The 16417-nt window shown below is 38.6% G+C and overlaps 2 protein-coding genes across 4 annotated transcripts in view; one reads left to right on the top strand and one right to left on the bottom strand.

Moving 5' to 3' along the window:
• LOC307159380 (U3 small nucleolar RNA-associated protein 14 homolog A) overlaps nt 1-10640 on the bottom strand; it is a 23733-nt gene extending 13093 nt beyond the window's left edge. For 2 of the 3 annotated variants that reach the window (XM_079872708.1, XM_079872709.1), the window contains exons 1-7: nt 10301-10595; nt 10021-10111; nt 9666-9736; nt 7082-7146; nt 6850-6998; nt 6128-6283; nt 2687-2806 (exon numbers count right to left, since the gene is read on the bottom strand). In XM_079872708.1, the coding sequence (XP_079728834.1) occupies nt 2687-2806; nt 6128-6283; nt 6850-6998; nt 7082-7146; nt 9666-9736; nt 10021-10111; nt 10301-10338 (690 nt within the window). In that variant the 5' untranslated portion in view covers nt 10339-10595. Of the gene's footprint in view, nt 1-2686; nt 2807-6127; nt 6284-6849; nt 6999-7081; nt 7147-9665; nt 9737-10020; nt 10112-10300 lie in introns of all 3 variants that reach the window. The other variant, XM_079872707.1, reaches the window with a different exon arrangement.
• Nucleotides 1-16417, top strand: part of LOC307159391 (uncharacterized protein) — a 216538-nt gene that overhangs the window by 191858 nt on the left and 8263 nt on the right. The window lies entirely within an intron of this gene.

The following is a 16417-nucleotide window of genomic DNA, read 5'->3' as shown; positions in this document are numbered from 1 at the left end:
GAGATTTAGATAATGGTTTTTGAAAAAAGCATTTTTTTCCAGCTGTTACCTGAATTACAGGACTGTAGTTATGCAACATATTGATACTATTATTATAGACATTCAACTGCAAATTAATGGAGTATTGGTGGTTGTAAAGAACAATCCCCCTTCCAGAGTGTTGATACAACTGCTTTCACAAACTTGCACTGGTGTAGACGACCGAGGACGCAGAGGTACATCAGCAGCAGTAGACCGATTATTTAGACGCGAACCTGATGTAGGCCTATTATTAAAAATGACATTAAGAATTTTCCAAAAAGCTGCTACAGTTCAGATGCAAATGCACCTTTATTTTTTATTTTAATGATCAACATTTAGAACACATTTGTTCTAAGCCAGTGCAAATGTAAACAGATTGTTGGTTACTGGCTTCACAGTAAACAGACAACGAGATGCGCGGATGGGCTATTATTTCAACCGCATCACAAAACTCATCCGTCCGCACCAACGTTTTTGACCAATTTTCAAAACAGCACCCGCCCGCCATCCGCTTAATGTATGCATATATTTTTTATTTGATTGGTTAACCGCCCGCCACCCATCCGAAAAAATAATTTTTCGTCACGTCATCAGCCCGATCCACGGTTTATCCGCGGAGTCCGCGGCTGTAACCGCCAACCGCGCATCTCTATTGTAAATAAAATTTGAACTTACAAAACCTTTGCTTTTGTCAAGCTCGTTCTCTGCATTGCTTCTGAACCCGAAATGGTGCCAGATCGCAGCTTTGAGCGTTTCTGGAGTTTTCAAAGCAACCGCTTGCTGACGTTGACGTTGTTTTAATGTCCTTCCACATCGCGCGCATGCGTGAATTCAATGACGCGGAAAGTTAAAGTTCACGGGGAAAATCGATCCTCTGAGTTACGGATCGATCTTTAGAAATTAATATGAAAATCGATTCAGAATCGGTGAATCGATTTTTTCAACACAGCCCTATGCCTCACAGACATGAAATATATCGTAAGAAAGCTTGAAATGTCTTTTTAAAAATTTAAAACGAAAAGAAATAGGCTACTCTCTGATTATGTAATCCATGATGTGCATTTCTCTCTATAGACCTTATGTGCCAGAGAAACAAGGGCGCCGCCATCTTTAGAATATTGTCTTTGAACTTCCGTTTTTGCAGTCTCTCTATATATTTCTATGGCATTGCGGTCCAAGAGTAATTAGCTTTTGAAGTGGATTTACTTAATATAAAAAGTTAACGAAAGTTAACAAAAGTTATCATGAGGATTTTAATGTTTAAACCAGATGTCTTAACAAATGTCAGTAGACCGGGAAGATTTTAAAACGAGCCGTTCATTCATAAATACGCAAGATCGCTGTGAAAATAAAACCAGAAGTCAAAAGACAACGAGTGCAGCGCTGAAAAGGGGCGGGGCTACATAAGGTCTATAGGCGCGTTCACTACGGAGATGGTGATCGTCAACTTCATCTTTACAGCTGTTGTTGCTGTTAATAAACTAAAAATAATAGGCCTATAATTTTATTAAACAATAAATTAAATTAAATTGTAATAAAAAAAAATTCCTGTTTAAGTTTTTTTTTTTTTTTTTAAACCTATGCTAATTACGCATTAAATTCAGGTAGGCTACTGAGTCGCTGTCCTCAGTGCCGCAGAAAAGCGCTGAAACGGAGATGAAGGGGAACCCTTTTTTTTTTTTTTGGCTTATTTTAACTGGCCCATCCAGTTTTCTGGAGGCCCACCTACAATCAAAATCCTGGCGCCGCTTGTGGTCATATCTAATACTTTGTTAGACAGAACTGGTAAACAAAGAAAGTAAATGGTATCCGAAAAAGTAAAGTGTTGCTTTTATATTATTTGTTACAGAAAAGGCAAACAATCAGGCTAAAATACTTTCTCATTTACTGGCAACATTCAGCAAATGCGCATCTACATCAAATCTCTACAAAACAAATCTCTGAATATCTAATAAACATTTAATTTCACAAACCTTGCAGATTTAATGGAACCCAGCTGTGATATTTTGTGAAGTGTGCATTTGTAGCCTGATAAACGTGTTACTGCGAGTGACGGTCGGTCCGTGCGAAGTGAGTGAATGCAAACAGAAGATCAGCTTCACAGGAGACGCGATCGAAAAACTTTAAATCCTTCACTTTAAAATATGCTGTGCTATATCCAGTTGCCCACTGTGTCATTCATATCGTTTTCACTGTGTGCTGTAATATTAGCGTTGTCTTTATTTGAAAAAATATGATTACCAGTGTACGAAATTACCAGATTACTGAGTGCCCTGTTACAGTGTTTACTTCCTTTTTATTCACATATTCATATATTTTTAAACAATTATTTTGTGAAAAATACTGTAATAGGATTGCAGATTCAAGAAGTTGCCATCTAAAGTATAAGCATGTTTATTTTAAAGATATGTTTTCTAATTTATTTAAAATGTATAAAATATTGATTTAAATAAATATAAAGTATATAATAAAAATATTGGCTTTATATCGGCCATCCTGCTCTCTAAGATATCGGCCATCAAAAAAACAATATCGGTCGACCACTAGTAAAAAGCACACATGCATATCCATGCCATTGTGTTTGTGCAGCCTGAGCACTGGTAGTAGTCTTAGTAGTTGCAATAGTAACTCATGTGATGTCAACATGCCCTTATCAGAGTCATACCTCCTCCAAGCTCATGGCTTTCAGTGATGCCTCCTCGACAGGAGTCAAAACAGGGTCAACCACTGGCTGGCTGTTGTTGTGCAAGAGTCTGAAAATCTCTTGTTCAAGAGGAGTTTGAACCTGTCACAGAGAACACACACAGTTATTATTAAAATAAAAAGCAAGTGCTTCTTTCAAACATGTGTTTAGTTACCTCTGGTCAGCGTGCAAAGAAACACAATTACATTGAAGAAACATTTGGAATAATGATAACACTAAAAATTGTAATGAAGAAACATGAATTTTCCGTAAAGCTGCTTTGAAACGAGGTATTGTGAAAAGCACTATACTAATAACATTTGTGAATTGTATTCAAGATAATAGTAATTATCTGTATCACTGAATTACAGTACAGTTGGATAAAAAAAAAAAAACCCTCAAATAAACAGTGAGACAAAAAGACGAGAAAACATGACAAAACGGCCATTAGTTTTTGAAAGCCATGTTATTAATGTGAATGAACTGTTACTTAAAGGTGCAGTGTGTAATGTTTAGCAGCATCTAGTGGTGAGGTTGCGAATTGCACCCAACAGAAGTTACGGTGGCCGTCTGAGACAGCAGAGAGTAGCCAGTTCAGCAGTGAGGTTTCTTTACAAAGATAAATTAAGAAATTAAGTTCACTTAATTACTCAGTAAAACGATGTTATTGCGAATATTATTGTTACTTGTTCATCAGTGTGTCAATGTTTTATTCGCTGACTTTAGCTAGCTTCTTTGCATGAAGAACAACAGTGACGAAACGCGTTTGTCCATTTAGGGCTCCTGTAGAAGCATGTCAGTATGTAGGGGACCCGCGGTGTGTGTAGAGAGAAATGGCTCATTCTAAGGGAATAAAAACATTACAGTTCATTAAGTAAGGTCTTTATACACCACTGAAAACATAGTTATGTATATTATATTGCATTTCTGTAATCAGATCCTCCTAAATATTACACAATGCACCTTTAAGGCCCCCGAAATACTGTACTGTATAATTTACATTTTTCTTCTATCACCAAATCCATCTTTGCTCGCAAAATAAGAACGATTTTCATTTCCCGCAATAATAAAACGAAGTAAATAATGAAATTAATGAGTAAATAAACAAGTGAATTAATGATAAAATAAGTGATTTATCCACAGGATTTATACCGACTATACTGGTAATTGCACTGGTTTGTGCTATTTTTATAGCTCTGTCAGCGCACATCTGCGCAGAAGTTCCCAGCATACTAGACTCGTATTAATAATGATTTCTGACTAGAGTTGGGGCCAAAATTGGATTGCATGTCTAAGTGTTTAAAGCTACACTGTGTAGGATTTTCTCCCATCTAGCGGTGAAATTGTTTATGACTACCAACTGAATATTACTTTCTAGCCCCTCCCATTCCGAGGGCGTTTTAACTCCTACGGTGGCCGTATTATTTCAAATCTGCCGGCAGTCGCGAGTAATCTCCCCCTCGCATTCGTCACGGTGCCACTGAGTGTAAAACGCGAAAGGCGAAGCTTGAATTTACAGGTATGTCCCTCTTTGGCTAATGTATTTTCAAGATGGAGGCGCAACATGGCTGCCGCCGTTCGAGCGACTCGCTCGTATGTATTCTAAATGGCAGATTCTACGCTTACGAGAATACTTGATTAGTTGGTAGAAGTAATTACACATTAATGAGCACATATCATTTTGAAAGAACAAAGTGTTTTTTGCTAAGAATCAACTTAAAAAATTACACAGTGTAGCTTTAAGTATATCTGGTGTGTTTGATATTCTTATCTATCTTTTAAACATTCTACATATATTAAATGTTGAAATTTTTCTTGTCTGAAATTGTACAATGTACTGAATTTTACTGCAACATAGCTTAAGTTATTACACACAAAAATGTGGTAAAGAGGCTCTTCTGAAAATAAACAATGTTACAACACTGGATATCAGAATCTGCCTCAAAAGGACCTAATTGTGCACCCTTAAAGGGTTAGTTCGCCCATTTAAGACATGAAGTTGTATGCAATCCTTACCAGCACTATAGTGCATACACACTGACCCACTCTGTGCTCACCTCCCTGGTCAGAGTTCTGGCCGCTGGAAGTTTTTCAAGAAAGTATTCCCGGTTAGTTTCCGGGGCCTCACGTTCCGATCAGCTGTTCCATAGTGTTTACACAATCGAATGACAACGACGTAAAAAGTAGAAAATTAACAATGGTGCGAACTTGTAAATTCCCAGGTTGTGACCACAAGAATGTGCCGGGATCACTGTTCAGATTCCATCGTTTTCCTGTTTCGGATATAGCTAATATGAGACCGCTTTGGCTGGTTGCCATCGGCTTGCTCCATTCGCTAATCCACGAAGGATTTTCGTGTGTGCAGTGCTCACTTCAGCGAAGACGATTACATCCCCAACCAAGGAGGGAAAAAAAAAACAGATTTTAAAGAGTTTTGCTGTACCAGTACCACGGGTAAGCTCTATATTTACTAACTTTATGATCCCATGTCTAAACTGTACAGTAAACAATGTTTAGACTCCAGTGGAAATCACGTGAAAAGAGGTCTAATATAAAAACAGTATATAGGGATATAGGTACAATTTGCTGAGAAAACTATTTGGATGTAATGCAGACAGAGCTGTAATGCAGTTGGCCTCCTCGTCAATCGATGGGTTTTGCATCTGTGGCATGAGTTCCCATTCGTGGCAGCAATAGTTTCTGTTGGCATAACTTGACAATTTGAACAAGTGCACCACCATTTGTCATTCATCCTGGCTCTTGCTACAGCTGTGGGCCCAGCATCAACTTGGACAACTTCATCTCTGTCCTCTCGCTCTCTCTCTTCCCATTCTATCTCCATCTGCTGAAGTTCGGCATCGGTATACTCCGGTTCATAAAGGTATCCCTTTGGCGTTGTGCTAAAATTACTTTAATCATCATCTGTTCCGTCTGACATTGTGCTAAAATTGGTTTCATCATCAGAAGTTTCGTAGTCAGACATGTTGTCAGCGAGTCGCGCTATCAACAGCTGATCGGAACGTTGACGTTGACAGCAGTGCGGATTGATAGAAATGGAAAGAAAATAGTGCCGATTAAAACTGAGGTATGAATTTTGCCCGGAGTGTTTTTTGTGATGTAAATTAATCAAGCTTTGAAACGCATATAATTTTTTCACGTAAAAACGCACAGTTTTGAGGCCCCGGAAACTAACCGGGAATACTTTCTTGAAAAACTTCCAGCGGCCAGAACTCTGACCAGGGAGGTGAGCACAGAGTGGGTCAGTGTGTATGCACTATAGTGCTGGTAAGGATTGCATACAACTTCATGTCTTAAATGGGCGAACTAACCCTTTAATAGACGGCTCAAATGTGTCATGGTTCAGTTTGTGTCATTGTTTCGTTGTTACTAAAAATAAATAAACAATCCAACAAACATCCGCACCTTCCACCCAGCCACGACCTGCTCCACCCGTTTAGGTCCTAAGGGTTCCTGGTTCAGAGGAAACACCACTTGTTCAGCCTTACGGTTCTGGACTATGATGCTGTTCCAGCAGGACACCTCTTGAGCGGTCTTCTCATATGCTATGCCTCTCTGAATCTGTGGACATAGAAGAGAGAAAACATTCAGCAAATAAAAAGAAATGAAAAAATGTTCACCCCATGCCAGCTTCTAAGGCTAAAGTCATTCAAGGATATTCATTAAACCAGGTAAAACTAGCAGAATGTGTAAGATCAGTTTTTAGCAAAAACTCAAACTGAAAGTGGCCTGACTTTGCTAAAAGCCTCTTTCAAGGGCGTCATCAGAATAAAACAGACTAGAAAAATCACATTAAGTCTTGAGCACCAAGTAAATGACTTGGTCCCAGTGATTATTGATACTAAATGTCACTGATCCCATTCAGGGCAACTATGGCCGCAAGTTCCATCGTAACCAATAGAGTTAAACTGAATTGCGACCATAGTTGGCGAGCGATGCTTTTGGGAAATGCACCCCTGATTGCTACTTGCTTTGACATGAATTTGAGGATTATATGGAGTACATGATTAAAATGATATCCCTGATGATTGCTAATCATTTAACAACAGTCTGATTTAAAAAGAAAGTGTCAAGCTTCTCAGTTTCTCAGAGCGAGTGACTGAACTGAAGACGCAGCGTTTCATGACCTTCTCTGTTTGCTGTTTGTTGAGAGGCAGCTCCAGAGTCTCTTTACTGTTTTGCAGGTTCCTCAGCTGTTTCTTGGTCTTGTTGGAGGTTCCTGAGGTTTTCTCCACGGTTCCCAGGAGGTCAGAAAGGTTGACTTTCTCTCCAGTGCCTTTATACAGAAGACATAAAACCTCAGACTGATGTTCCATCTCGATCGAGATGTCAATAAAGTACGATGCATTCTGCTTTTACCCTCTGCATTGACGGAGAACTCGGAGACCTGCACACTTGCTTCAGAACGCTCATTCTGCTTTTTCCTTGGATAAACAACAATCAAACTGTTAATAAGAACAATGCTAAGTACACAAGCAGGTAAAACATTCTGACAGCTGGAAATAGATTTATAGTGGAGAATGTGAAGCTGACGTTAGGGCTGAAATGATTCCTCGAGTTACTCGATTAACTCGATTACAAAAATTCCTCGAGGCAAAAACTCTGCCTCGAAGAAGCCTCGTTAAATTCCTATGACGCGCACTATACGCGCAGGGATCTGATTGTTTCACACGGACCGTTGTTCAATGTTCAGGAAGCACACCATAGCGCGTCATACATTTTGAATTTAGTTGGCGCGATGGACGGAGACGGAGAGTAAAGATGTCCATAAACGGCAGAGAATGTCTAAAGTTTGCTGTTTCACCAAGCGTCGCTGAAACAAGGTAACGTAGCCTAAGCCTAGATGCATTGATGTTCGCTGATTTTAATCCCATACTGTATTTGTAGCGATGCCGTGATGCGGTTTGACAAGATATGATGTTTAGCTTTGATGTTTTTAAGTAGTAAACGTATTCATGTTCAATTGCAAGAGAGTATAGCCTAAAAAAAAGAACCCCTTCACACACACACACACGCATGCACCCTCGTCTCTCTCACGCACCAGTCAGACCGATTGCAGCAATGCATCACATATGCTTAAACTTTTATGTAGACACGCAACAACAATTTCAGCATGCATTCACTGTATACACCGGGACGTGATGGAGGAACAAATATTGTATTGCAGTCTTTGCAAGCCTAAGTGAAAAACAAAATGCTGTTCTTTTTATATTTAACAAAATGCACATTTGCAATAAAACATTCCCCTTTTCACTAAGTGTAGGTGTCTCCAACGTATGCAATTTGAAGCATCCGTTCGATTTTTCGAACGGTTGCTTCATCTAAAATGCACCGCAATGCAAGTGATGCAAGCCAAATGCAGCGTTCTATTGAAAATGAATGCATGTATTTCTGCCGTACCAAACTGCAATGAAGATAGCCTACATGTTTTACAGTAAGTTGACTTAACTGTATTGTTATATAATTGTTGGCACTGGCACTTATAAACACTAAATGGGTAAAAATTGCAATAAATAGGCTTAGTTAAATGTTGGAGTTGTAATAAATACCTCTGTTTTTTTTTTTAGAAATAAAAGCCAAATGCTTGATCATTTTACAGCCACATCATTTTCGTTATGCATTATTTGTTTTGGTTGTTTAAAAACACACACAATTTTTTTATCCGATTACTCGATTAATCGATCGATTAAGTGCTAGATTAATCGATTACAAAAAGTATCGATAGCTGCAGCCCTAGCTGACGTGTTGAATTCTGGGTAACTGTCTTGTTTCGACGCCATATTAGGAGGATCGCGCTGCCTTTCTGCTAGTGAGTTTAATGCAGTGTTTAGATTTTCTTTTGTGATTGCCCAAAATTTTGCCATTGTAAGTCATTCATGCTGCATCGGAAATTACATCAGTAACTCACATCATCGTTCAGGACGACTGATTTATTCCAAGAGGTGCTTAATCTAGAAAACGGAGTTTAAACAACGCACAATGTGCATAAATAAAGGCACAAAAAAAAAAAAATACATTACAAGATGGGAGGAAATAATATATTTCAATGGTTTTGCGTTCTCTAGCAATTATATAGTTGGGTAATTTATATTGCATATAATTCGCAGGTATCAGGGAGCCGCTATCAATATGTGACCCTGGACCACAAAACCAGTCACATGGGTCAATTTTCTGAAATTGAGATTTATACATCATCTGAAAGCTGAATAAATAAGCTTTCCATTGGTGTATGGTTTGATAGGATAGGACAGTGTTTGGCCGAAATACAACTATTGAAAATCTGGAATCTGAGGGTGCAAAAAAAATCAAAACATTGAGAAAATCTCCTTTAAAGTTGGCGATTGTGCTGCATTCACTCACAAAAATCCATGTTTTATATATTTACGGTAGGAAATTTACAAAATATCTACATGGAACATGATCTTTACTTAATATCCCTTAATGATTTTTGGCATAAAAGAAAAAACGATAATTTTGACCCATACAATGTATTGTTGACAAATATATTTTGTGATCCAGGGTCACATATGTGTGGTTTTGAAATCGCTTTTACCTTTCAGTTTCCAATTCGCAATCATGCGTCCTCTGTGTATAGTGAGCACTAGCAGCGGTACTGACCACACATTTTACAAGATTATATTTGTCAATAATGCTCAGGATCTGTTCAGAACATCGTCCTCCCAGTAATCTCTCGTACTAGCTTCACCTGATAAGTGAAGTCTGATGTAACCACAGCAAGCCTAACCATGTCCCTTTAGGGCCTCCGTAGAATGCGTTATTCATTTTTCATGCCTTTTTCAAAATCAGAATTAGGCCAATTAGAATTATTTACTTATTCCATCTTCCAAACATTACAATTTTCAGATTTTTTTGTTTTTGTCAGTGAAGCATTTTCATTTCACAAGGACCAGTGCTAAAAAGATCAATCTCAAATGTCTCAAACCTCTTTCTTCCACCCAGAGAACTGATGGCTTCCAGGAGCTTGTTGTGTTTTCTCTCATCATCACTGCCCTCCTGTATAGAAAAAAGAATTAAACACTTTAGATCAATTTGGCACAGGCACTAAAACATTATAAGTGAACCTCGAGGAACATTCAAATAATAATGATATAAAATAATGTCTTGTTTATAACGATTCCTGGCTTCAGGAAGAGTTTGAAAACCTAGTTTGAAGTCCCAACAAGCAATTTTATCACACAAACTGTTTGTGGCACAAAATAATTATTTTGTGGCTAAATAAATATGCACATATGTGAAGTACACTTGTCATAACAGCATGACACGATGATGGCTAGTACCTCATCTTCACTGGCACTGATGGCTTCTTCATCATCAATGGGAAGCTCCTCTTCATCAGCAGCCATAGTGAAAGACACCTTCACTCCTTTACTGTGGAGGAACACACAACAACAAATAAGAGTTGTTGCTCATATTAAGGACGATCACGGATACGCTTATATTTTAGACTGGTGCTGGTTTTAGCCAATGCCTCGTATTAATATGCAAGAAAAAAAAATACACATGAGATATCTGAAAAGATGCTACTTTGATATGGTTAACAAGGCGACACGAGCAAACCTTAATGTTGTTTCCTGAAGAGAGCTTGATGTGGCCATGCTGCAGTTTAACCACGTGTCCAGGAGAAGCGGAAAAACTGTGGATTTCTCTCATGTATCCTCGACCTGATTTGGAGAATCAGAGATTTCGGAAGTCAATATGTCCGTTAACTCCGAAAGACCAGCATGTTATATCTATATGTAATTCTGAAAGACACGATTTCACGACGCACGTCTCCAGCGGCATCAGTGTTTACTAGCGTGTGTGAAGCGGCAGAAGTGCTCAGCGCCCCCTCCTGTGCTGGAGTGCCGGATTCAGCTCTCTCTACTGACACCAACTGGACTGGAGTCTGGAACAGCAACTACGCGGAGGAATAAGATCTTAAAGGGATAGTTCACCTAAAAATGAAAATTCTGTCATCATTTACTCACCCTCATATTGTTCCAAACCTGTATGAGTTTCTTTCTTCAGTTCAACACAAAATAAGATATTTTAAAGAATGTTGGTAACCAGAGAGTCGGCAGCATCCATGGAGTTCCATAGTATTTCTTTTAGTGCTGGGCAACATCCAAAATAAAAGTTTGTGTTTACATAATATATGTGTGTGTATACTGTGTACATGCATGTATATATTTTTAGAAAAATGTGTTATTTATACATAAAATATTTCTATTTATATATTATATAAATTATGTATGAATATATACATATAAATATTTCTTATATATATACATGCATATGTGTGTATTTATATATACAAAATAATTGTACACAGTACACACACACACATATATTATGTAAACACAAACTTTATTTTGGATGCGATTAATGGTTGCCCAGCTCTATTTCCGTGTGCTTGACTTGAAGTGTTCTTGCACAGACCATAGACCCCATAGACTTCAACGGAGACAAGTGAAGTCAATTAGAAGCACTCTCTTCCTGATGGCGGAGCGACTGCGCAGACTCAAACTGAGCTTGACGACGTAGATGTGACGTGAGCAACCCGTCTGTCTTCTAGTAGCTGTGCCGAGAGAAATCTGAATCATTCCCTTCTGAAACTTGCAGAGACGGAGAGTGTGAGTAGGAGGTGTATACAAGAGCAGGAGCAGGAGACACTTTTGCTAAGTATTCTGATTAATTATTTTGTCATTTTGCCTCCACGTCCCCCCGATTGCCCGCGAGCTTCTCCTCCTGTCCATACGGTAATCTCTCTACTGTGCGTCAGAGAGTCGTGTGGTTATTAGTCCAGGCGTTTTAGGAAAAAAGGGTGAACAAATTGCAACAGAATCAAACTCAACTGATTTTGTATCCTCCATATGTCCTGAGTAAGGAAAAAAAAGCCCCGAAGAATCCCATTAGGGGAAAGTTTCAAAAAAGACTCAAATATATCCTATTCATACGCCTATTCATTATTTTTCTCACGTGAATAGGGTAAAAAATGTAACCTTTAGATATCACAGTGAAAATTACTGAGTTGATTACTTATATCAAGACAAACAAAAAATGTTTTACAAGTTTTTTTTTTAATTGTTTGTTAACATGGACAAACGGTGCATAATCTAATTACAGATGTGCTAATTTGCATAAATACCACAACAGATCTAAACATTGGGTATAGCCAGGTGAAAATGTCTTGTTGAATCTTGTTGACACATAACAGTAAAAGACTTAATGTTAAGGTCTGAATGGAATCCATTACGGCTACCCATGAGCATTAATACATAGAGGCAGGAAGAAGTACTATAGAAACCAGCCTTTATTAATTTTTATTGCAGAGATGGGGTTTGGGGCTGGGTCCGTGGGACTGTTTCTGGGGGACGAGTCTGAGGGAAGAACGGGAAACAATGGTAAGGAGAATGCAGAAGACAAAAGGTAAGTAAAATAAAAAGTGAATCCCCAGAAACAGTCCCACGGACCCAGCCCCAAACCCCATCTCTGCAATAATAATTAATAAAGGCTGGTTTCTAAAGTACTTCTTCCTGCCTCTATGTATTAATGCTCATGGGTAGCCTAAATGGGTTCCATTCAGACCTTAATATTAAGTATTTTACTGTTATGTGTCAACAATATTCAACAAGACATTTTCACCTGGCTAGACCCAATGTTTAGATCTGTTGTGGTATTTATGCAAATTAGCACATCTGTAATTAGATTATGCACCGTTTGACCATGTTAACAAGCAATTTAAAAAAAACTTGTAATACCTTTTTTGTTTGTCTTGATATAAGTAATCAACTCAGTAATTTTCACGGTGATATCTAAAGGTTAAATTTTTTACCCTATTCACGTGAGAAAAATAATGAATAGGCGTATGAATAGGATATATTTGGGTCTTTTTCGAAACTTTCCCCTAATGGGATTCTTCTGGGCTTTTTTTCCCCTTACTCAGGACATATGGACGATACAAAATCAGTTGAGTTTGATTCTGTTGCAATTTGTTCACGGTTGACCCCCATTTTGGCTTAAAACGCCTGGACTATATGGCGCAATCGTTAGCCTATTTTTACAAAAACTGCTTCTACGGGGCCATAACTTAAGATACAAGGTAATGGAGCCTTTTATACATTTTCGTGTTTCTTTAGAAATAAATAATGGACAAATGGAGTCTTTAAACGCTTCAGATGTAAAGTTATTCGCTGTCAAAGTGACGCCAAAATGAATGGGAGTCAATGGCATGCTAACAGCAGGTGGGGGTCCGCTAATCAATGGCGGCGCCCGGGGAAGCTTCAGTTTCCGGCTGAATGATTACCCCCTTGGCACAGACTGATCGGTGTTTGACATCAGAGTACAGCGAGAGAGATTCAAGTCGAACACACCTCTTGATTAGCTGGTCCTGATGTGTTTAATTAATGGAAATAATTCTCCATTGCTGTGTTCGAAATCACCCCCGATACCCTCATTCACTATTCTCTATTACACTATATTAGTCCACTGGAAGGAGTGAATGAAAACGAGTGAGCGAATTCAGACACTGCGTGCACCGCCTTTATAAAGTTTGTGATGCTGTTTAATAATCATTTTAAACTTAGCAAACTGGCAGCTCCAGTAGTAATGAAAAGATTTATCTTGAACTCTGTCATGGAAACTATGTATAAACCTTAATTAAACAATTTAATAATCAATTAAAAAGGAATAATGTTACGCTGTAGCCACATTGGATCAGCGGTTTGGAATATGGATGGATGGCTGATTCTTCTGGCGAGACGCGGGAATTCATTCAGCGCGACCCTCACAGTGCATTATGGGTATTCTCTAGCCGTTGAGTTAACATCGGATGTACACTCGTTATTGCGGTGCATTATGGGATTGACTGAGTGCACTCGATAACGTCCACTATGGTTTCAGATGCCACTACAAATGGCTGTTCCCTCAAATACTGCCCTATTTAAGGCTATAGGGGGCGATTTCGGACACATGCCTATGTAAATAAATAGTCCTGACTTATAGAGCGCGGCAGGGATGACATATTTTTGTAGGCAAAAACCCGGAAACGAGTGTGTAATGTTTTTTTATTTGTGTGTGTGTGTGTGTGAGAGAGAGAGAGATAGAGAGAGAGAGAGAGAGAGAGAGAGAGAGAGAGAATGTGTGTGTGTGCGAAAAAAAGAGAGAGAGAATGTGTGTGTGTGCGAGAGAGAGAGAGAGTGTGTGTGTGTGTGTGTGTGTGTGTGTGTGCGCGCGCGAGAGTGTGTGTGTGTGAGAAAAAGAGTGTGTGTGCGTGTGCGAGAGAGAGTGTGTGAGAGTGTGTGTGTGTATGTGTGAGTGTGTGTGTGAGAGAGAGAGAGAATGTGTGTGTGTGTGCGAAAAAAAGAGAGAGAGAATGTGTGTGTGTGCGAGAGTGTGTGTGTGTGTGAGAAAAAGAGTGTGTGTGTGTGTGTGCGAGAGAGTGTGTGTGTGTGTGTGTGCGCGAGAGAGAGTGAGAGAGAGAGTGTGTGTGTGTGTGTGTGTGTGAGAGATAAACACTTGCTGCAGCAAATGATCAGTTTGAATCAGCCCTGAAGTTTTCAAGTTTTTTGTTTTAAATCACAGAATAGAGCTGATCAGTTATCTTGTAAATTAGTTACACGCTCTAACAGTGATAAATATATTTAAAGGGATAGTTCACAGAAAAAATGTTAATTTTATCATCAGTTACTTTTTTTTAGTTCAGCAGAAGAAAGTCATGCAGATCTGGAATGACATGAGTGAATAAATGATGACAGAATTGTCATTTTTGTACGAACTATCCCTTCCATAAATCACATGCGTTAGTGCAAACTTTGACTCATTCGCAAAACAGCAGATCCTGTTTTTGTTGATCCTGGGACAACATTCAAATCAATCAATCAGAGTTGAGGAACAAGTTTACAGTTTATGTCAAGTTTAGGCTTACAACCACCATCATTTCCCTCAGGATTTCAGGGGTAACTTATGGGTAGGGATATGGACAACATTTTTGGACTGGAATGTTGTTCCAGGATCAGCAAAATATGTTTACCCAGGAACGCGTGTCCTAAAACCATTTGAATGAAAGGTTACAGCTGTCACATTAGGCAACACATTTACATTACCCAACCAAGATGACATAAAGTCCAACATTCCTGAAATATCCACAGCAGTGGATCTCAGTCTTTTTGACTACAAGCCCACAACAATATTCAAAGGCCCCTTGACCTTTTTCAGTTATTTATGATTTACTGGATAAGGAGTTATTTTATGAAATGTTTTCCAGGTCTACAAATCACACTTGTAAAATGAAACAAATAAATGTTGATCTTGTTTTTTAAGTTGTTTTAGCTTATTTTAATGCTTGTTTTGTCTTCTTTTTAATCTTTTGAAGTCATCTTGAGGCCCCGGTCCCCGGTTGAGAGAGCCACTGATCTATAGTGTTCAGTGTGTATAAATAAAGGCATGATGCCTCCACTAGGTTTCTGAGTAATCGACTGTATGGTCAATATTGTAAATGGGACTGTAAGACTAAATCTTCTTGCCCTGCAGTCACGTATACAGTAATGCCATTTTCTCTTTACTACTAAAAACTTACTGCCTTTCTTGACAAGATGTTCTTAAAGGGATAGTTCACCCAAAAATGAAAAGTCTTTCATATTTACTCACCCTCATGTCGTTCCAAACCTGTAAGACTTTCGTTCATCTTCAGAACACAAATGAAGAACTTTTTGATGAAATCTGAGAGATTTCTGTCACTTCATTGACAGCTACTCAACTACCACTTTGACGCTTCAAAAATGTTCAAAGAGATCGTAAAACTAATCCATAGGAATTGAGTGGTTTAGTCCAAATTTTCTTACGAGACTCGATCGTTTTATATGATGAACAGATTTAATTTAGTCTTTTAGTCACATATAAATCGACCGAACCGGCTTGATGCACGAGAATGAACCTCATTGGTTCTTGCTGAAGCTCAAACGTGATGCGTAACACGAGAATGAACCTCATTGGTTCTTGCTGAAGCTCAAACGTGATGCGTAACACGAGAATGAACCTCATTGGTTCTTGCTGAAGCTCAAACGTGATGCGTAACACGAGAATGAACCTCATTGGTTCTTGCTGAAGCTCAAACGTGATGCGTAACACGAGAATTAACCTCATTGGTTCTCGCACATCAAACGAACATGCTTGAGCTTCTGTTTACCACTGATGTGTGAGTTGATGAAAGTTTAAATTTGAATAAAAGCCTAAATTTAATCTGTTCATCATATAATGTGATCGAATCTCTTCAGAATATTTGGATTAAACCGCTCAATATGGATTAGTTTCACGATCTCTTTGTGAACTTTATTTCAGCTACGCGACTACAAACTGGTAGTCGCGTAGCTGTCAATGGAGGGACAGAAAGCTCTCAGATTTCATCAAAAAGATCTTCATTTGTGTTCTGTCCCTTTAATATATAACTGAACTGAGCGGTTCCAGGTTCTGCATGCCTCCTTTCCTCCGATGAACTTTCTGATGGCACTCTTGACTGATTCTTTTCCATCGCAGGCTATTCTGCTTATTTTCTCTATTCTTTTCTGCAAAAAGATTATGTAGATGATGATATGTAAAAATACACAAATGAAATCTCACTTAAGATTATTACTTGTCAGTTGTTTTTTCTTTGGCTGATATATGGACATGTTTTATTTCTATTTATGTTTCTATAAT

The sequence above is a fragment of the Squalius cephalus genome (genome assembly GCF_949319135.1).
Source record: "Squalius cephalus genome assembly, chromosome: 5".
NCBI classification, from domain to species: domain Eukaryota; kingdom Metazoa; phylum Chordata; class Actinopteri; order Cypriniformes; family Leuciscidae; genus Squalius; species Squalius cephalus.
The sequence above is the reverse complement of the archived record's forward strand: the minus strand, read 5'-3'. Positions and strand labels throughout refer to the sequence as shown.